The sequence below is a fragment of the Miscanthus floridulus genome, chromosome 2 (assembly GCF_019320115.1).
Source record: "Miscanthus floridulus cultivar M001 chromosome 2, ASM1932011v1, whole genome shotgun sequence".
Taxonomy (NCBI): domain Eukaryota; kingdom Viridiplantae; phylum Streptophyta; class Magnoliopsida; order Poales; family Poaceae; genus Miscanthus; species Miscanthus floridulus.
Window position 1 is genome coordinate 11994867 of NC_089581.1, and position 22364 is coordinate 12017230.

A 22364-nucleotide genomic window follows, 5' to 3' on the forward strand; every position below is an offset into this window, starting at 1 on the left:
AGAGAAGACGACGAGTCGACGACTCGGCGAGGAAAAACACTTCTCAGTCGGGTCTCAATCATTGCTGCACTTTTCCTGAGTGGGCTTAAAGTCCATGTTGCGGCCCATAACGCTTTTCCAAATGAGTCAACCCGTCTAGATTTTGGAGGCCCATGGACTTTAAGCCACCGGATCACAACGAAGCTCTTCCCAGGCCATGCGAAATGCCGCCATGGCAAGCCGGGGCCGCGGCGGCGCGGCCGGCAGCCATGGCAGCGCCCGCGGCCGCCACGGCCCCGGCCACTGACCACTACGCGCGGCTCCTGCAGCTCTGCCAGACCGCGTTCAACCCGTCCGCAGGCCGGGCCATCCACGCGCACGCCGTCAAGGCGGGCCTCCTCGTCAGCGCCTACCTCTGCAACAACCTCCTCTCCTACTACGCCAGCGCGGGCGTGAGTCGTGGGTGCTTCCACGAGGCGCGGCGCCTGTTCGACGACATACCGTACGCGCGGCGGAACGCGTTCACGTAGAACTCGCTGCTGTCAATATACACCAAGTCCGGCCGCCTCGCTGACGCCCGCGTCGTGTTCGCCGAAATGCCCGAGCGGGACGCGGTGTCCTGGACCGTCATGGTCGTCGGGCTCAATCGTGCCGGCCGATTCTGGGACGCTGTGAATACGTTCCTGGACATGGTCGGTGAAGGACTTGCGCCATCGCAGTTCACGCTCACGAACGTGCTTTCATCGTGCGCTGCGACGGAGGCCCACGGAGTTGGGAGAAAGGTCCACTCCTTCGTCGTCAAGCTGGGGCTGAGCAGCTGGGTGCCCGTGGCTAACTCGGTGCTCTACATGTATGGCAAGTGTGGGGATGCTGAGACAGCGAGGGCTGTGTTTGAGAGGATGAAGGTCCGGAGCGAGTCAAGCTGGAATGCCATGGTGTCGCTGTACACCCACCAGGGGAGGATGGACCTTGCTGTGTCCATGTTCGAGAAAATGGAAGAACGAAGCATTGTCTCTTGGAACGCCATCATAGCAGGGTATAACCAGAATGGGCTTGATGACATGGCATTGAAGTTCTTCTCACGAATGCTGACTGCTTCTTCCATGGAGCCAGATGCATTTACGGTAACCAGTGTCCTATCAGCTTGTGCTAACCTTCGCATGCTGAAGATGGGAAAGCAGATGCACTCTTATATCTTGAGAACTGGAATGCCATGCAGCAGTCAGATTATGAATGCTCTGATCTCAACGTATGCAAAATCTGGAAGTGTTGAGACTGCAAGGAGGATCATGGACCAGGCAGTGGTTGCTAATCTGAATGTTATCTCCTTCACGGCTCTCCTGGAAGGCTATGTCAAGCTCGGGGACACAAAGCAGGCAAGGGAAATCTTCGACGTTATGAACAATCGAGATGTCATTGTCTGGACTGCTATGATTGTTGGCTATCAGCAGAATGGTCAAAATGATGAAGCCATGGAGCTCTTCAGGTCAATGATCAAAAGTGGCCCAGAACCCAACAGCCATACTCTTGCTGCTGTTCTCAGTGCCTGTGCAAGCTTGGCATATCTTGATTATGGAAAGCAGATCCACTGCAGGGCTATCAGATCATTGCAGGAGCAATCTGTTTCTGTCAGCAATGCCATTATCACAGTGTATGCAAGGTCTGGCAGTGTGCCACTGGCCAGAAGGGTGTTTGATCAGATTTGCTGGCGCAAGGAAACGGTTACATGGACATCAATGATTGTGGCTCTCGCACAGCATGGTTTAGGAGAACAAGCTGTTGTCCTTTTTGAAGAAATGCTTCGTGTTGGTGTGAAACTAGACCGTGTAACATACATCGGTGTGTTTTCAGCTTGCATGCATGCTGGTTTTATAGACAAAGGGAAGAGGTACTACGAGCAGATGCAGAATGAGCATGGCATTGTACTAGAAATGAGCCATTATGCGCGCATGGTTGACCTGCTTGCCCGTGCCGGCCTGCTCACAGAAGCTCACGAATTCATCCAACGGATGCCTGTTGTGCCAGATACAGTAGTCTGGGGTTCACTCCTTGCAGCTTGCAGAGTGCGTAAGAATGCAGATTTAGCAGAACTCGCAGCAGAGAAGTTGCTGTCAATTGATCCTGACAACAGTGGCGCCTACTCTGCCCTTGCCAACGTCTATTCTGCCTGTGGGAGGTGGAATGACACAGCAAGGATCTGGAGGCTGAGGAAGGACAAAGCAGTGAAGGAGACCGGTTTCAGCTGGACTCATGTACAAAGCAAGGTTCACGTCTTTGGAGCAGACGACGTCCTGCATCCACAGAGGGATGCAATCTACAAGAAGGCCTCTGAAATGTGGGAGGAGATCAAGAAGGCAGGATTTGTTCCCGACCTGAACTCTGTTCTGCACGATGTTGATGACGAGCTGAAGGAAGAGTTGCTGAGCCGCCGCAGCGAGAAGCTTGCCATTGCGTTCGGTCTCATCAACACGCCAGAAAAGACAACACTGCGGATCATGAAGAACCTGCGGGTGTGCAATGACTGCCACACAGCGATCAAGTTCATCTCCAAAATCGTGGATCGGGAGATCATAGTGCGAGATGCAACGAGATTTCATCATTTCAGAGATGGGTACTGCTCATGTAAAGATTATTGGTAGGAAACCTGGTCTGGGATCCTTTTCTTCTTTAAATAAAAAGGTTTATTAACTGAAGGCCGAGTGAAGATCAGCAGCAACAAGTTCAAATACAAATGGCACGTGGCAGCATTACAATCTGTGAGATCCTTTAATTCTCAAAAAACATATGTGCATAGTAGAACATGGATTACATGTGTGCCCTGGTTCATTCATTCATTATTTTTGTAAATGCAGTGTAACAATGATATCGTAAAATGTAAATATTGCTCATGAAGGTGCAGGGAGTGCCCTTCAAGCGTCCTTGACGCACTCCATCATTTTCTCTTGCATCTCCCAACTGTAGAGGCGTAGAGCCCTGACCAATAGTGCATAAACGCACAAGCATAAAAGATGATTTCAATTCCCCCCCCCCCCCCCCTAAAAGCAAGCATTGTTTCGAACTTTCTAGATTGCCCAGCAAACAGCTCTAAGCCAAAAGAGTGAATAGTTCTGTTACCATGAAGCCAATGTTTGATTCAAAGCCAATATTTATCAAGATTCCAATATTTATCAAGATTGATCGGTCTATCACATGCACCCAGACTGGTTCCTATGATGCTCCACACCACTTTACCTGTCCACTTGCACTTCAGCATATTGTCTTTTGTTAAGACAGATTTCCTTTCCAGTAACCACAAGAAGATTTTAATCTTGTATGGAATCTTAGCTTTCTACATGTGTTTATAGGAAAGCCCTTCATCATCACTCGTCAGTTGATCATATAACAGAAAAGATCTCTTTATTATTCCATTTCCATTTCACGCTATCAATTTCCATACTCAGCTTTATATTTCAGAGCAATCCATGACTGATACAGAACAATAGGGAGTCAACTCCTAAAAGTGATTTCACTTTGCAACTCGTAGTAGTATTCTTCTCACAGCAAAGCTCAAAGTGTACAGGAGCCAACATGAACAAAGGCTTGTTTTCAAGCCAGAATAGGTGTTTCGCACAAGTTTCATTTCAGTCTGTCTGCCTTTTAAATAAATGTGTTTGACCTAGAGTAAGTCAGACCATAAAGGAGAGTCATCATGTTTATGTTTCACAAGTTTCACATTATCATTTCTCAGATACTTGGCATTAACAATACCTTGCCACATACCAACCTCGTGTTCCAGCTTCCACCACCACCTGCACAAGAGACTAATATTCATTTTTTTAATGTCCTTAATACCCAGACCTCCAATTTTCTTGCTTTTAGAAATGATTTTCCATTTCACAAGATGATATTTCCTTTTTTTTACTTCCACCTTGCCAAAAAAAAAGTTATTCTTGTTTGTAAAGATTGTTGATAACAAGCAAGTAAATGGATTTATGATAAATGAAGGTATTAGACAGACTAGAGTTGATAAGTGTGGTTCTCCCAGCAATAGACATAGCACCAGCCCTCCAAATAATCGATTCTTACTGTTTTTCCATTCAAGAGGCAACCAGTCTGCAACATGGAGTTTGCTAGGACTAACAGGGACTCCCTAGGACTTCCAAATACTTGATTGGGAAGCTACCAATTTGACAACTAAACAGCTCCGTAGAAGGTGCATTTATCTTCATCACCATTAATCAAGTTAACTTCGCTCTTGGTGAAATTGATTTTAAGCCCAGGTATCATCTCATACCCATATAGCAACAATTTCATGTTTCTAGCAATTTTTCATGTCATCTTTAAGACATACAATAGTGTCATTGGCATATTGCAAAATAGCAATACCTTCGGGAATAAGGGTCAGCCCAGTAATTAAAACGTTACTCAAAGCGTGTTCAACCATTCTAGACAGCTATTAAGCTTCACCACTTACAGTACCACCCTTTGACAGCTTTACTAATCCAGTCCAGTTGCACCATTTTTCACTAAATTCTCTTGTTCTAAGACAAGTGAACAAAAAATTCCCAATTGACTTTGTCATATGCCTTGTTGAAGTTGAGTTCAAGAACCACACCACATTATTTTTGCCTTTTTGTTTCATGGAGGATTTCTTGGAAGGCCATAACTCCGTTCATAATATTTCTACCCTCATGAAGGCAGATTGAGCTTTTTGAATAAACTTTTCAGTAAAAGGTTCTAACATAAGAGTTAGAACTTTGGTAACCCATTTATAAATGCAATTGAGTAAACAGATGGGACTGAGTTTTTTTAATTCTATCAGCATCAACCACTTTAGAAAAGAGTGTGATGATTCTGCTTACATTACATCTAATAAAACATTATGGAAGTCTTGAAATAAATTGGCAATGACCACCTTAATGATGTTCCAGCAGGCCTGACAAAACTCAATAGGAATGCTGTCAGGCAGAACACCTTTGATCTCATTTTCAGAAAGAGGTTTGCAAAAGATATCATTGTCATTTTAATTAATTCTTAGAACCACTCCACACTCCACAGATTAGGATCATTAGGAAAAATATTTCTAGGTGCTGGACCAAACAAGTCCCTGTAATAATTAGTAGCATACTGCAACAGGTTACTATAACCCCGATGTTTTCAGTATCATGAAGGTTGAAAATTGTATTAGTCCTTTTTCTACCATTTGCAAATCTATGAAACTATTCTGTGTTATTGTCCCCTTTGAGAAGCCATGTTGCATGGGATCTCTTTAGCCATTATAGTTCTCAATTTTCCCACACCTTCTTCCTCTATAAGTTCCAAGGCCATAATATCAGAGTAAGTTTTTCTTTTTGTTTCCTAATTTCAACCTGCGGATTAAAACCCCACCCTTAGAAAACTGCTTAAAGAGCTTCAATTTCTTTTGGATCTTGTCCGAAACAGATTTAGCATAACATGGTTTTGTCCAAATATCTTCCGTATGCATAATCTGTTCCTGCCACAGCCAGCCTGCTACTACTCATCACATTTTAAAACTCTTCTGGCTAATCTCTGAAACCTGTAATGATGGTTTGGAATTTGAATGTAAGTAGCTTGTTGTAATGCTAGTTCTGGGGCATGTATTAACTTTCTGCCACTATGATCATGATCCATCTAATCACTCTCACATTCACCCGTCTCACATTTGCCACTACCCCACTACCAGTGGCAACTGTTCAAATACAGCAAGTACTCTGTTTCCAACCAATAAATGCAGGGACAATGCCATCTTTGATCTTATGTTACATAACTTTTGTCTTCTGATAGTGTTGCTTACGTTGAGTGCTGTTACATCTACTGAAATAGTGAAATGTACATTGTACATAGCACCTTGAAATAGCTTGGTTTGTAAAATTCTTCGTGACCTGGACACTATCCCTGCAATGTACTTTTTTTTCTAAGGTGGTAGTTGTTGTCGGATTTATAACTTGAATATCTCTGCACTGTAGGATAGCACTCTCGCAAATGCTCATGTCCATATATAGTGCTAGAGAAAATGTGGAAACTTGAAAACTGCATAGCTGGAGAATTTTTCCCTTTGTCTAGAACTTCGGGTTTGGTTTAGAGTCCCTGTTGCTATGTTCCTGTTGTCCAAACTTGCCATATAAAACTTTGGTTCACTCATGTTTTGAATTTCATCAAGCTTGGTGATATGCCATGTTTTGAATTTCTTCAAGTTTAGTAATACGCTTTTGCAATTGCTTCTATTTTAGAAATAATTGTGGTTACTGTGTATTTCAGATACAAGAACTTCTAGGAGTCCACCGACACCGCACAAGAAGTTGGCTATGCCAAGGTCCACTGAAGCGCAGCGATTTTTGCTGCCTGTTTCTGAATGTGAATTTAACATCACATAGACTGCAATAGAGGACCTGGGCTCCATGTCTGCGTGTCCACGTGGGCATCGCCCTTTAAGAGAAACTGTGCAGTGATTTTCACTGCTATTGCTCTTCTAGAGGGTTGCTGCTCACCCAGTACAGGTGGTCGGATTATGGTCTTTACATCTGGCCCTGCAACAGTTGGTCCAGGGTGTGTGGTGGAAACTGATCTTGGTAAAGCAATTCGTTCTCATCGTGACATATTCAATAGCAACGCACCGCTGATTGACAAAGCACGTGATTTCTACAAGAAAGTTGCAAAGAGGTTGACAGACCATGCATTAGTTCTTGATCTATTCGCCTGCTCTCTTGATCAAGTTGGGGCTGCAGAGCTGAGGAATCCAATTGAAGTGTCAGGTGGTTTAATGGTGCATACAGAGTCATTTGAGTCTGAGCAGTTCAAAAAGCTGTTTTAGGCATATGTTTAAGCGTGAAGGCACCAATTACCTTAATATGAACTTTAATGCGACAATTGAAATAGTTACATCAAAGGAAGTGAAGATTTGTGGTGCCCTTGGTCCTTGCATTTCCCTCCGCAGGAAAAATAGCTCAGTTAGTGATAAGGAAATTGGTGAAGGTGGGACAAATTATTGGAAAACTAGTTCACTGAGCAGCAAGACCAGCATTGCTTTCTTTTTCCGAGTTGATTGCAGTCATAAAGCTGAGCCCCCGACTGTCTTCTTTATTCAGTTCATGACAAGGTACCGACATGGTGATGGTAGTTATCGCCTAAGGGTAACGACCATTGCAAGAACAAGAAGGTGGGCTGCTCCTCGATCTCCTGAAATTGCTGCAGGGTTTGATCAGGAAGCTGCTGCAGCTGTTATGGCCAGGCTTGCTGTTTACAGGGCAGAGACATACCATGTTAGAGATGTTATACGACGGCTTGACAAGATGCTTATCCGCTTTACTGCTAAGTTTGGAAACTATGTTCAAGAAGATCCATCTACAAACTTCTCCTTGTGTCCGCAGTTCATGTACTACTTGCGGAGATCACAGTTCATTGATGTTTTCAACAGCTCTCCCGACGAAACTGCTTTCTTCAGGTTGATGCTGAATAGGGAGGGAGTTGTGGGGTCTCTAATCATGAACCAGCCTACTCTATTCCAGTACTGATTCGATGGCCCCACCTATTCCTGTGCTGTTAGATGTCAGCTCCATCTCTCCTGATGTCATTTTACTATTTGATTCATACTTCTATATCGTGATTCATTATGGCTCAAAAATTGCTCAATGGAGGAAGCTTGGCATAAGGACCCAAACCACGAAAATTTGCGGAAGCTCCTTGAAGAACCAGAAGTAGATGCAGAAGCACTACTGGTAGACCGTTTCCCTGTGCCAAAACTCATAAAGTGTGACCAGCATGGTAGCCAGGCCAGGTTCCTGCTCGCTCGGTTGAATCCATGTGACAGAAAACACAGCTTTCAGAGGGAACTGAAGTCATTTTCACCGACGATGTTAGTTTACAAGTGTTTATTGAACATTTGCAGGAGTTGGCTGTTCAGAGCTAGAAAGTCATGGAGCCTGACCATGTCTGTGCTATTCCACTTTGGTCCATATGAGATCCTGAAGATATGGCTTTGAGAGGGACCAGACTTCATATTCACAGATGAAGTTTACTTGCAAGTTTTATTGAACACTTGCAGTAATTGATTGTGCAGGATTAACGTGTTCATGTGGATTATTTATATGCAATTTTTTGCTCACTTGCAAATACTGGGAGCTCTACTGCCTGGAGGAGTGAGATCTCCCTGAGTTGTACATTGCTCAAGCTCCAGTTTGGTGTAAGACAATTACACTTTATAGTTTTGTATAGCATGTGGTATTATCCGCTGGGAATGCTGGATTTTCTCCAGAAATGGTGGTTGCGCATTCCTTCCAGTTCTGGCTGTGTGATATCCAATGGCGCCATTGTTCTGTTCTATGGGGGGGGGGGGGGGGGGGGGGGGGGGGGGGTGTAGTTGCTGTTTTGTAGACTCATTAGTTGTTGCGCATTCCTTCCAGTTCTGGCTGTGTGATATCCAGAAAAGTCAGCATGTTTAGGCAAGCTCGAAAAAGAAGTACAGATGTTTAGGGGCTGCTTGGTTGTAGTAATTAAAATCAGGGGATTGTGGTCAGAATTTCCCTTGGCATTTTATAGCACATCACTGTAGGATATAAATCTTACCAGCTCTTAGTCATCAGGATTCTACCTAGCTTTTCAAGGGTAGGAAACCTTTGATTATTTAAGCAAGTATATTTACCACCTGACATGATCTCAATGAGCTCGTTGTTAGCAATTATGGCATTAAACAGATCAGAATATCTGTTAATTGTAATTTGTGACATGCCATATCGAACAGAAGAAACTTTAGAAGTTCTGCACAAATTTCAAACACTGAATCCTCAAAGGGATTGCGAGTACAAGCAACGTCATAAAGCATAAGATGATGTACTGAACAGCGGAATTGGTAAAGGGACGATTACTCCCATTACTGACAAGAAAGACACCAAATTCACCTACTGACGGGAAATCGAGATAGAAACCAAATATTCCTAGAACAGTTCACTTCTTAAAACTTAAAAAACACCAGCAACTCAACGTGAGCCCCATCGTTGACAAAAGCATAACTGTAACATGCCAACTCACTAAAACTGTGTTAGTAATACCTGAACATAGTGAAATGATATGTTTCCTATCTACAGTATCCAAAAAAGTAACCAATTCCAAGGAACAGAATGGTGATCCTTCAAGACGGTCATGACTGTCAACCACTTAAAACTGATCTCACTCAGAGCCCACATCAACACCCTTCTTTGCTAAGAACTCCTTTGCCTCCACAATATCCTGCATAATACGTCAATCTCAGACAAGTAAGAATAAACCGAGGTATGGTCATACAGCCAAAAAAAAAAAGTTTGGCATGGATTTCTTTGTCATGGTCTGTATGAAGAACCATGGAATGTACTGCAAAGACAGCTCAAGAAGTTTCCAAGGTTCCTCAGTTTCGTCATGGATAGATTAAGAAAAGAAATTTAGTACCTAGGACTAAAATAGCTAACCTGTTGCAGTAGTACAGCTTCTTGAGGACAAGTTGGGAAGAACATAAGTCCAAATCCAACCATAAAAAGGCCGTAGCATCCAAGAGCCACTACCAAGTAGATGGGAAGCTGAAACAGGAACAACCAAATTCATAAACAAACTACTAACCGCCTTGCACTGTTTTTTTTTTAAGATATCTACTATAAAAAATCAGTGACACTGACCAGCCAAGTATAACTTCGAGGAACAGTTGAGGTTTCAAGGAGAGCGATCCAGATAGCTGAGATTGCTACCAGTATTGCAGCAATCTTGAATATGTGCTTCATTTGGGAATGATGTGATTTCCTGTCATAAAGAAAAAATAACAAGGATGAGGATGACAAACAAAACATAGCTGACACAATTACTTTTCCTAACATACAAGCCGTTACACAACTTAATTTTGGGCCATGTTCATCTGCTGCTGATGGATCTAGTTGCACACGGCACTGTAGATTGATTTAAGCTGGGCAAAATGCATAGACCTTTGAGAAGGATACACTTCTGGAAGGGAACCGTAAATACTGGCACCTAGAGCATTACATTTGTGATCCAGCAGCCTAAGGAATAGGTACAATAGATGAGTGGTGATCCTATGCACCTTTTGTTCAGCTAAGCATGTGGATTATTGTGGGAGCCTTCATAATTTCGTGAGCAGATCTAGGTCACCTAGCAGCATCAACAGAAGATGTGGTTTTGTGTTGCCAATTCTAAGCCAACTTTATGGGATCGAATAGAGTGACCGTTTACCATAAACTCGACTCTGGATCCGTGCTTTGTCAAAATCAATGATAAATAGCGAATTTCAGAGATGAACAGTGCAGGATCAAATAGCCAAATAGCTTTTAAGTTAGAGTTTGGGAGCCCAGTTTCGCACAGCAGGCAGGGAAGATAAGGGGTGGGAATACCTGGTGGGTGCTCGGCGCCGGCGAAGAGACTGACCAAGGCCTCGGCACCTGCCGTAGGGCGGCGGCGGACAAAGGCGTAGAGAGAGACAGCACGGGGACCGTGCCACCGTGGTGAAGGACGACGGATGCGATGGCGGCGTACCGGAGGAATGGAGCCCTGGAGGGGAGTTTTTTTTTTTTGGGGGGGGGAGGGGGAGTTGATATACTGTAGAGACCTAATTTTAAACTGAGCCGTAGAGATCTAACTTTAAACTGAGTTTAATGAGACGAGCTGAAGTCAAAAAAATCATTCAGATTTTAGCTTATTTTTATTTTGAAAGATGAAAGAAAAGCGATGTCAATCAGAGTAATAATTTCTAAACGAGGGAAGATCCGAAGATCCTGTTCGTCGGGAGGAATCTGAACAAATCTAGAGGAATTTACGAGAGTGTAAACAGTGTTTTCAGCCGGCTACAGTAAATTCCGGTGGAATTTTGCACCAGCCGAATGTCCCCGCAGTCGTTTTTTTCTTTCTTCGTGCTGAAGGGCTCTGACATGCCCAGTAAAGTCGTCTATCTTGTCGATCCGCCTCTAAAACCCCGCGTGATCATAATTCATAAGACGTTAGAGATATACATTATTATACACCTTCATCCGATTTTTAGTTAGACTAACACTCTTTCTAAGACGGCAGAGGTTGTATTTGTTATGCTTAAGGGCTCGTTCGGTTCTGCATGAATACACTCAGGAATTGTTCCAGCTGATCAAAGGCTATATAAATTAGCCAAGCAATTCGGTAAGATATCGTTCCAGGGAAGGATTCCCTAACAATCCGAACAAGCCCTAAACGTTTTCTTCGCAGGTCTCCAGAATCTCAGTAGCAAATTCGCCTCCAATAAAAACTATCAAAAATGAATTTTCGAAAACTGATTCACACGACAAACAGAAAATTTATTGTTTGGAAGCTAACATTTCAAAAATCCTTGCTTCCAAAATTGTAGCCTCTATAAAGCAGTAAAATAGGTCAGTGTTCGGAACTATCAGGTCCATTTCTTCTCAAGAAGATAAATTTCTGTGTGCAGTAGTTCCATGGCGCCTTTCCTTCTTGAAACGAGATTGATCCGGATCGAATCCACCTTCCTCTGCACCATAGACAGCCCATGAGGGCGTCATGGCCATGTAATCTCGGCTCTTGAAAGGCTTTCCGGATGTCACCTGTATTGGCAAATGGATATCTATAAGTCAGAGGGGATTATCTGCTTCGCTGTGCCACAATCTGTTCAGGAAGCTCACCAGTTCATGGAAACGATCATAATCTATCCAGGTATGCCATTTGCCGTTGATCTTGAACTTACCTACCTTTGCAAGTAGGACACAGCATGAATGAGCATGCTCACACGCTACTTCGTATACACCATTGCTATTTGATGCCAAAACCTCGGAGAATTCCTTTACATCAGAGTGCCAAGGTACATTTTCCATTGTCAACTTTGAAGTCGCTGACCTGTATGCATCATCATAAACATGAGCAAGCCAGCAAACAAAAAGGCCAAGCTATAATCTGCACGCAAGAAAATAAAATGGCACTTACGAGCCACAGTATGTTACACCCTTGATTTCAATGAAATCGGGCTGGCCAAGATCTAGCAGTTTCGCATATGCATCTATCTCTTCTGCATTCCAGCCTTTAACCAGTGTAAGTCGGTAAACCGTTCTTTGATCTTTTTCATGAAGGGACTTGAGTGAATCCTAGTGAGGCGCCAAAGCAGATGATGAACAGAAATACAATTAGTATTGGTAGATCTCAGTCCCAATGAACATTTGAAATCTTCTAGAACTATACCAGGAAACGCTCCCAGAAGTCTGAAAATAGTGGCCTATCAATAGCCTTCAAGCTCTCCTTTGTAGCTGCATCCACACTGACATACAACTGCAAACATATTGATATGATTGTCAGTATTCTTCAGAAGTTGTTGCATTTTGAGATACAAAGATCTAGTGCATGAAGATATTGTCAGTCATTCAGACTGTTGAGCATGTGACCTGAGTGATTGGTTTCAATGCCTTAATCTTTTCAGGAAATTGAGCATTTGTAACCAGAAACGTAGATATGTGTCTTCGGTGTAGCTCATCCACAAGAGCATTTATCTCAGGGTACATTATTGGTTCACCAACCAGAGATAACGCACAGTGCCTAGGTGACAGACCCTCTTCAAGTTTTTCTGGCTTTACTCCTGAAAATGCACGAAGCAGCATTCTTAGCTAATAAACACTATATAGTGCAGTCACATGATAATGGAGATCATTCTGGATCTGAACAGTATCCATGTCAAAAACAGCAATGCCTAGGTTGGTTGATGTAAAACATAAGTGTTGCCAAGCTTTAATAATAATAACAATAATAAAAGGCTGTGCGTTATGATTCCTATAATCTACCGTAAGCTGCTTCCTGTTATAACACACAAAAAAAATCCTGTTTATGGAAGGAAAAATTCAGGTACTTGGAATGATCATGGTCCAACCTGCCCTGGACTTATTATTTGGGCAGTGCAGTATGATACACAGTGTACTGCAAGCGATCACTCATGACTCATGTATTAACACATATAGGAGAATGTACGCACCTGGTACGCCTTTCATTTGCTTAACCATCTTAGTATGCTGGTCAATTGCAGCATTCACAATGTCAAGGGGGTCATCCATCTTCCATTTCCAACTCTTTCCAACAGGATTTGTGTGATGTCTCCAACAAAATACACATTTATTTGCACAAGCCAAACTTGGGGTTGCTTCCATGCATCTGCCAAATGATCATATGAAGTTATAAACAGAAAGTAACAGTCAAGGCTGCCAACCACGCAGCGTCATATGTTTTCACAAAATACAATACCTAAGCAACAAATATTTACAAACTGAGATCAATAACAGGAGTAATTGCAAAGTGGAGCCATCCAATTTACTAGTGCTGCAAAACACTGTTGCATAATCAAACTACAAAAGGTTTCACCTGTGACTTTCTATGCCATAAAATGAGTGCTTATAACACCCTCCACGGCCTCGCAGCTGTGACTTAGTCCATCTACAAATCTTCACTCCACTATGAGAACCAATAATTTTGTAACCCTGCCATACACAGAGAGGATAGATTATTACACTATACAAAATATAGTAAAAGTGTAGAACAGACACATACATAATAAAATAAGAAGCAGAGTAGAAGCATACATCAGCTGAAGGTAATAATTAAAATACTAAACACTCACTAAGTATGCCTCCTACTGTCCTACATCACGTAAGGAAAACACAATTGCACGACAGCAACCACAGTGTTCACCAACAAAAGTCTGCATCACTACGAATTATCCTAAAGGTTTAATAAGAAGCATCTAAATAATGTCAATTACCTTCTTTTCCAATACCATCATACTAAGGACAACTAACTACTGTACAGAAAACATTCACTCCATTAGTGCTAGTAGGATAGTTGGATGGAACTCCTAAAGGGAACTACTTCTGCAGTTATAGTAATTATTAACAAATTTTCATCAATCCTTAATAAACTAGCTGAAGGGCAGGCCTGGTGCAGTGGTGAGAGCTGTCTCACTAAGTCACCAGGTCGCGGGTTCGAAGCAGCCTCTCTGCAGATTTTGTGGGGGGAAGGCTTGCCTCGGTTTTTTCCTTCCCCAGACCCCACTCATGTGGGAGCCTCCGGCACTGGGTCTGCCCTTAATAAACTAGCTAAAATAAAATTGCTCCATTTCTGTGATCCGTCCAAGGAACATAACTGCATATATAGACCACAAATGAATAAAATTTGTGCGATATGCCAGTCACACAACTATATATCGATTGAGCATAACTTCAGGAGCCTTCCAATATAGGCTGGAGATTTCAACTTTCAAGTACCCAACAGCTTCTGCAGTCCAACTAAAATGTGCAATGCAGACCACACATAATAAAATGTAAGAAATGCTCACTTGCTTCTCCAAGCTCGTCCTAATGATTGGTGTGACCATGTCCTTTACACCGTTCTGCGCTCCATTAGCCAGAACACCCTCCAAATTCCCATTCGCCGGAACACCCTCCGAATTCCCATTCTTCCTCCTTGCCGGTGCTTTCCCAGCAATATCTTCCATGTCAACCTCCCCATCCACCATCTCCTCCTCATCGTCATCATCCCAATCCTCCCCTTCCAACTCCAACTCATCAAGGCCATTGCTTTTTTCATTAGCCCCATAACCAACCTCCTCGCCCTTCACCACCCTCAGCACCCTCCAACTCCAGTCCTCGAACACCGCTTCGAGATCCCCGCCATCCATGTCGCCCTCCCCGAGAGGGACCACTTCAACAGCGCCGAGCGCGCGCAACCACCGCGAGAAGCTCCTCGCGGCGGCGTTGAAGGTCTCCCCATAGGCCCGGGACCCAACCCCGAAGACGGCGAAGCGGAGACCGGAGAGGAGGAGCGCCCCCGCGCGGAAGTCAGCGGCGGACTCTTCAAGCCAGCGCGAAAGGAAGGCCGCAGAAGGAGGCGGCGCGCCGCCGTCGTGAGTGGGGATGACGAGCAAGAGGAGCGGTACGGAGGGAAGGTCGTCGGGGTCAAAGGTGGCAGCGTCGGTGGCGCGGACAGGGAAGCCGGCATCGGCGGTCAGTCGGGCGGAGAGACGCTCAGCGAGGGTTTTGGAGGTGCCGGTGGCAGAGGCGTAAAGAAGGGTAGGAGTGGCAGTGCGGGCGTGGGCTGTAGCTGGGGAGGGTTTGCCGCGGAGGCGGAGGGATTTGTAGAGGAAGAAGAGGGAGGAAGAGGAGAGGAGCACGAGGAGAGCGAGTTGGGAGGTGGTGGAGGCGGTGGTCGCCGCCGGGAAGGGAGGCATCGCGGCGGTGGTGTGTGCGAGGTCGGACCGGTTCGGGCCTTTGGGTATTAGGGTTTTGGAATCGGAAAAAATCCAAGTTACCTCTCAACTTTCGCGACGTTTTTTCTTCCTAAACTCCAAAATCGAACAAAAATATGTCTCTCAACTTTTAAAACCCTTCATCTTACTTCCTGACCCTGTTATAAACAGTTTTAAAAATAGTTTTGTTTTTTTTCTTTTTTATTTATTTTAACTAAATTTTTGAAAAATCATAATAAATTATAGAAAAATTATAAAATTGAAAATCTAATTTTGTTGGACTCCACATGAGTAAATCTACACAGTAAACATATAACACAGTATGCTTAGTACAAAGTTTTTTGTTGTAGTTTTAGATCTATGTTTTTATGTAATTAATTGAAATAATTCATAGCTGCAGTTTCTATGGTCCAATTATGATGAAATTTTTATGGTGGGTTAATTACTATATGATTGAACTATAGTGAAAATTTCATACTCATTCGATGATGTATAACTTAGTTATAGATTTATTTATATTTAACAATCATAAACCTAAATAAAATCTATAATTAAGTTATACATGATCCAAAGAGTATGAAATTTTTACTACAGTTTAAGCATACAATAATTAGCACATCATAAAAATTTCACTATAATTGGACCATAGAACTGCAGCTATGAATTATTTTATTTAATTACAGAAAAGCATAGATCTAAAGCCACAACAAAAACTTTGTACTAAAGCATACCATATTATATATTCACTGTATAGATATACTCATGTGGAGTCCAACAAAATTGGATTTTCTATTTTATGATTTTTCTGTGATGTACTATGATTTTTCAAAAATTTAGTCGGAATAAATAAAAAAGAAAAAGACAACCGCCTTTAAAACCGTTTATAATAGGACCATGGAGGTAAGATGAACGGTTTTAAAAGTTGAGGGGTGTGTTTTGCCCTATTTTGAAGTTTGGAGAGGAAAAACTGACTTTTACGAAAGTTGATGGAGGTAACGTGGACTTTTTCCTTTGGAATTTGGAAGCTTAGCTTTGGGCATCGGTGGGCTGGGCCGCTTCCATGCTCGTCTTCAAAGAAACACTGAAATATCCTAAAAGACGCCTAGCATCCAAAAAAAAAATTCCTCAAAAACGCCAAATTGATAGTATTACGGTCATCGTGCCAATTCAAGCTTGGGTGTTCGATCGTGTGCGCAACTATTGTGCAAATATTATTTGAGCAACAGTGATAATCCTGTCATCCGTCAATCGTACCTAATCATTAGGACCGATGTTCCCCCATAAATCGCCCTGGTTCCTGTAGAATCAGGATTTACTCTGACCACTGAATATCACCAATTCATCATGCATCTAAATGGTCATGCCACGCGCATTTTCTGAAGGTTCAAGCGGTACAATACTTGGTTTTTCTGGTACAAAATTAAGATCAGAAGTGTAGAACAGCTCAAATGAGAGCAAAATACACATTGGGAACTCTTTTGCTGTTTGCTCACAATTTACACTGAGAAAGTTCATGTATTGAATCTTTACAGATTGTTGCAACTTACAACACCACCAAGCAGTTAATTCAGTGGCAATCTTTACATATATTGTTACATTTTCAAACAACAAGAAGCAATCTTGTATCTCGTACAACCCTGTTTATGGAATCGAAGAGTCTTTTTCTCTGAAACTAGAGCTGGTCGTCTTGGATGCTGCTTCAAAAGAATTGATCAATGTAACGCCAACCACAACCAACCATTGAACTGGGCTTAAACTACCCGACAGAGATGTGGTGAGCATATTGTGATGAGTAACGAATGAACAAATATTGTACATCTACCCCAGATTCACAAAATGATGGTATCACACAACCCGGGGAAATGGACAGCAGTATAGTGCAAAAATTGGTATGCTCCTTGTGATTCTGAGGTCAGCTTATGGACGCCATGTTGTTTTCTTTACAGACATGATACCCTCCTTGTCCTTTCTGAAGGTCATGACAATTTCCCAATGCAGTGATTTCAAGATTGTCTCCAATGGGTCAAGGATCTCGAGTTTATCCCGGATGATAGCCCAACCTCCAGGCCTCAAAATCCGGTCCATCTCAACAACAATTGAGACAGGTTGCTTACATCTACAACACAAGAAAAGGCATATCAAGAGTTGCACTTGATTATAGTACAATGGCCTTTTTTTCCTTCTGGTAACAGAAATAAACCTCATCCCCAGATGTGACTTAGTTGGGTACTAAACAATTTATTGTAAAGTAGATGTTGTGATCCAAGAAAAACAGTGATTCAGAAAAAAATCATAATACCAGAACAAGACAATGAATTCCCTATTTTGAGTGTGAAACCGCACCAAATTATATGAAGTCAGAGAAAGGCTAGTCTTTTCAATGCCATACCTGATCTTCAGGCGTGAGAATAAATGGTCAGCATGTAAAAGATCATAGGACCTTGGATATGTACTAAATGGTTCACACCAATCATGATACACACCGATCAGGCCACGCTCATAGATTATGGGTAGGGTGTCTGCATCATGCACAGGAACAACATTCATGACCCAAACCTTTTTAGATGCCAGTGCAGCTGCAAATCTGCAAGAAAACAATCATCGGCTTTTTCAATACATTTATTTTAACATTTCAAAAAAAATGTATTATGAAGTACAAATGTACAATGCAGGTTTTTAGAGAAATCCTATTTAGTATTCAGAATTAGAAAAGAAGATTTATTATACCCTCCAAATACAGCCCTCATATCCATTACGTTACGGATATTTGACCAGTCAATGCCCAATCCATCCAGATAAGATTTCTCAACAACAGCCTTCCAATGGTTATGATCAGAAGCCACCCTTGTTTGTGTGTCCCCAAGCCACTCAGGGAAACTCTCGAGCCTCTTGGGCCACTCCTCAGGCCAGTCACTGCCTCTTTCTTCGATACCAACTGGTGCTTTGTGCAGGCAATGTTTGATATGAGTATACCTAAAAAGGCAAGATCAACTTATTGGTGTATGAACCAAAAGTGAATTATCTGGGAAAACATTGGAGTAATCCTAGACCCAGCATAGTGATGTAGCCCAAGTATACATGATCCAACTCACCATGCACTAGCTTTGTTCTGCTCTTCCTTGCAAAATGGAGGATCTTTTTTTGCTCTCAGATCATATACCTCATTTGAGGCTGGTCGCTGAAATATCTTCACTCCAGCCTCGCTGACATCATCACTATTGTAAGCTATTGCATTCCAACAAAGCGCAGTCATTGAAGCTGATATTCCTGAAAAGGAAAAAAACGAAAACAGGGAACATGAATAGGCAGAAAGAAACATGAACCAGTTTATAAGGGTTTTTTAGATGCAGTTTATAATTTAGAACAGCACAGGAACTAACACTTACTATAATTTACAATGGCGTAAATACTTATGTTATTCTATCATACCTTCTTCACTCTCCAAGTCAGCACTTTTGCTTGATATGATGAAGTATCCGCCTGGACGAAGAATTCTATTTATCTCTAGGAGAAGTTTTCCACCTAAACCATAGAATACACAATATCGTTCAACATACAAGTAGATACTTGAATTATGATCTAAAGAAAGGAATAAAGGAACACATATTTACCATTAGAATGCCATGGTATATTGCATTCACCGCAGTGAATAGCATCAAATGCACCACTAGGGAAGGGTAATCTTCGTGATCCCAGACTGCCAACTGTTGCAGGGATGCCATGTTCAAGGGCAACTTGTGCAAGGTCTGTTTGGTCATTTGTAAGGCCTAAAGATAGCGTTATCACATCTTTCTCGAGTAGAGCAATACCAAAGCCAGCGCTTTTGCATCCAACATCCAATATTATGCGTATATTTTTACCCCAGTCAATGTCAGGAGCCATCTGAATGACAAACAAAGTAATGTGCAGATTGTGTAATGGTAGTATAATATGTCTGAATGATTACTGAAACTAAACACATGTGTAGCTCAAAATACAAATAAGATTCAATCAAAAAGTTCACTGTGCCTTTGCTGTTTTATATAGGAGAACTAAACCTTGGGGTTCATAACAATTTTCAGTAGCGCACTGAGTGCAGTGTTGAATTTGCTCAAGATGGTGCAGCCTTATAGCAATCACCATCCAGGAATCAGCACGTATCAATAGAGAAAATTTACGAGAGAATTGAGCATGATTTTCCGAGGTAGACACTCCAATGGTGAAGGCAATCAAAACATGTCACAACTAGCCATCAATCACATACAACGTGGCAAGTGGCATGGGCAATCCAAGAAGAGCATTAACTATGTTCAGTTGTGCAACTATTTTCATGTTCTCGTTTCTAATCTCATACCTTCGCTAAAGATAGGTCCAACTTAATTATGCAATCCAACATACAATGTGCAGAAACTATTTAAATGCTCTTTAACTCTTTCTGAATACAAGTAGCTCGTGTCTGATCCAAATGTGAATATTTGACTATTACCTCATCAATTGATTCAACATAATGCCTTGCGCTACCTTTGAACTCCCATTGGTCTGGTGGGAACATCAAGTACTCGTCGCTGTGATTCAGCCAGTTGTGGCCCTTAACATAATTTGACAACCTAGGATGCCCAACATTCCCGTACCAAACCTTCAAGGGTAACGATTCACCACAAAAACAATCAGCAATAAATCAAATCAAAATTATTCATGTCCGATTATGATCAACTCATTTTCTTAAAACATGAATTACCGTAAACTCCTGACCTTGTCCTTCCTCTCGGGCCATGCAGCAGGCTGTTTATACTCCTTGGGCAGTGACACCAAACACATCACAGGAGACCTTGGGCAGCTGCGCTCATGGTGCCTCTGGCTCCCATCCCCATCGAAATCCACACAGGGGATATAGTGGTAGCCGCTCTTGGCGCCGCAAAGCTTCCAGTGGTAACGCACACCCGGGCTGAACAAAGGCGGGAGCTTCCTCTCCTTACTTGGAGCCTTCCTCTTCGCCGCCTCGGGATCATCATCCTCACCGTCACCCTCACTGGGCTCGTCTTCCAATTCCAGCTGCGGCGGCTTCTCCTCCTCCTCCTCCGCAGGGGCCTTCCCCGAATTGTCCCCGCCCTGCTCGGGCATGGGCAGCTCCGCTTCTTGTTCCGGCTCCATCTCCATGTCTGGCTCCTGTTCCTGCTCCTGCTCCTGCTCCGGTTCCTTCTCCTTCGGCTCCGGGTCGGTTACCGGAGCCGGCTCGGAGTGATCGGCCTTCGCAGCGGCGGCATCCGGCGAGGCGGTGGCATTGGAGCGGTGAGGATGGGAATGGGATCCAGACGGAGCAGGGTGGCGCTTCTTGTGGCTGTGCGGGACGGGGCGGGGCTTCCGGTGAGCGTGCCCGCCGGCGGCGGCGGCGGTGCGATTGTGGGAGGCGGTTGGCAGTGCGGCGACTTCGGCTGCGAAGGATGAGTGCTCGGTAGAGATCTGCTGGGAGGAGGAAGTCGGGGAGACTGAGGTCCAGATGATGGCGAAGGAGAGGCCAAGGGCGATGGCGATGCCGACCTTGGCGCCGAAGCCCAGCGCCGGGCGGCGGCGCCAGCAGCCCAGGAGCCCGGAAGAGGGGCGGCCGGGCGGACCGCGGGCCACCGTCATGCGGCGGCGGGCAGTGGGCCGGTGGGTTGGTGGGGCGAGGCTGTCGGTGCGAGTGGTTGGCGTGGACTCTGCAGCCGGAGGCGGAGCCGTGGAGGCTGGGAGAAGAGAAGCAACAGAGGGTGGCAGCGGCAGTTTGGAGTGGGACTGCGGAGCCGAACAAGCCGGTTAATAACACGCTTTGTTCACTTCGTTTTTTCACTAGGCTCTCAGTGTCTCAGACGACGGAATTTTTCCATTTCCAGTGTTTCTAAAATAAAATGATTAATATAGAATTTCTGTACGATTTTTGTAAAATTTCTAGGTTATAAAAAAATCTCACATACTCACTTCATTCTAAATTATATGTTATTTAACTTTTTTTAGTATATAATTTTTATTACACACTTATATATATATTATGTCTAAAGCAATTTATAATTTAGACCGAGGGAGTCGAACACAATGGATATGGGCAAAGTAATTTGTTTTGGCAAAGTAAATTTTATCTGTAAGAACATGTTTTATGTGTACACACTGGATCTACACCGAGATTCATTAGGGGAAGGGGCAATAATTTTATGTCACTCCTGTAGTGGATAATTTTTTAAAAAAAATGTGTCGGTGTTTCGAGTAAACACCGACTAGTAAATTTGTATTATTGCGTATTTGACCTGGATGGTGTGCTAAAAAGATACAAGGTTTATACTGGTTCGGACAGAATGTCCCTACATCTAGTTCGTGGCTGCTGCTCGTGTTATTAGCACCAAAAAAATTTTAGTAGGGGTTACAAATGAGCAAGAGAGGGAAAGATCCTAAGTCTCTAATGGAAAGGTCGAATGGGTGCTGAGAGCTTAGTTGCTGCTCAGCTCTGTGTGATGTGATGCGTGGTGTGTTCAATCGATCTCCTCCTTAATGGGGTGCCCTGCCTTCCCTTTTATAGACCAAGGGGAAGCAAGAATTACAGATAGGAGAAAGAAGAAAAACCAGAGATCAAGGAGGTCCTTCAAAGATGCCGGGTCTTCCTTTTTCTCTGAGCGAGCCCCGCTGACACGGCAGACGGTGCCAGGGCTAGCTCCATGTTGGGTGCATGCCCGCTGATGATGCCATGTTCAGACTTTGTCAGCAAGTGGTCACGTCCCATCCCGCTCCGGCGGGCGGCGCGACGAACCAGGATGCTGAACCGCGACCCTACGGAGAGCAGACGACACAGTGACCGCACGTCCGTTATTGTAGATAATGCGAGTTTCATCCTGAACCATAGCGGTTGTCGTATGCTTCCATCAGGATCCACGCCCGAGGGCAAATGGCGGCGCCCACAACACTATAAGACAAATGTCGACGCCTACAATACTGTTCGGGCTCTAACATGCCTGGAATGGCTTAAAGCGCACGTCCTGTCATATCCTGACGGTACTTTTCTGCTGGCGTGCAGGGTATGGTCCTCGGTATTACGGTTGACTTGAGTGCCCTACCTTATCCACGCGCGTAGTTATGAAGGAGCAGTGCACAGACGTCGGGCAAGACGGAGTCAGCCCCTGGACGTCAGGCGAGGCGGAGCTAGCCCCTAGAC

General features: G+C 43.6%; 4 protein-coding genes and 1 pseudogene across 4 annotated transcripts; 3 read left to right on the forward strand and 2 right to left on the reverse strand.

The window, feature by feature from the left end:
- Positions 1–177: 177 nt before the first annotated feature.
- On the forward strand, positions 178–509 carry LOC136537940 (pentatricopeptide repeat-containing protein At2g22070-like). Its single transcript, XM_066529915.1, has one exon. The coding sequence runs from the start codon at positions 204–206 to the stop codon at positions 507–509; it is 306 nt and encodes a 101-aa protein (XP_066386012.1). The 5' UTR covers positions 178–203.
- On the forward strand, positions 235–6431 carry LOC136537939 (pentatricopeptide repeat-containing protein At2g22070-like). Its single transcript, XM_066529914.1, has 2 exons — positions 235–2735; positions 6238–6431. The coding sequence occupies exon 1, from the start codon at positions 576–578 to the stop codon at positions 2616–2618; it is 2043 nt and encodes a 680-aa protein (XP_066386011.1). The 5' UTR covers positions 235–575; the 3' UTR covers positions 2619–2735; positions 6238–6431.
- LOC136536101 (protein transport protein SEC23 G-like) lies at positions 5524–7885 on the forward strand (annotated as a pseudogene).
- Positions 7886–8729: 844 nt separating this feature from the next.
- On the reverse strand, positions 8730–10512 carry LOC136537941 (dolichol-phosphate mannose synthase subunit 3-like). The gene is made up of 4 exons (XM_066529916.1): positions 10344–10512; positions 9621–9741; positions 9417–9524; positions 8730–9201 (listed from the first exon to the last, which is right to left on the reverse strand). Exons 2-4 carry the CDS (start codon positions 9720–9722, stop codon positions 9142–9144), a joined length of 270 nt encoding a protein of 89 aa, XP_066386013.1. The 5' UTR covers positions 9723–9741; positions 10344–10512; the 3' UTR covers positions 8730–9141.
- Positions 10513–11142: 630 nt separating this feature from the next.
- Positions 11143–20947, reverse strand: LOC136536102 (uncharacterized). Its single transcript, XM_066528503.1, has 16 exons — positions 19940–20947; positions 19674–19823; positions 18820–19090; positions 18638–18730; positions 18301–18475; positions 17936–18181; positions 17598–17792; positions 17128–17324; positions 14300–15228; positions 13330–13445; positions 12947–13122; positions 12366–12556; positions 12166–12252; positions 11914–12071; positions 11616–11826; positions 11143–11537 (listed from the first exon to the last, which is right to left on the reverse strand). Exons 1-16 carry the CDS (start codon positions 20813–20815, stop codon positions 11379–11381), a joined length of 4230 nt encoding a protein of 1409 aa, XP_066384600.1. The 5' UTR covers positions 20816–20947; the 3' UTR covers positions 11143–11378.
- Positions 20948–22364: the final 1417 nt, after the last annotated feature.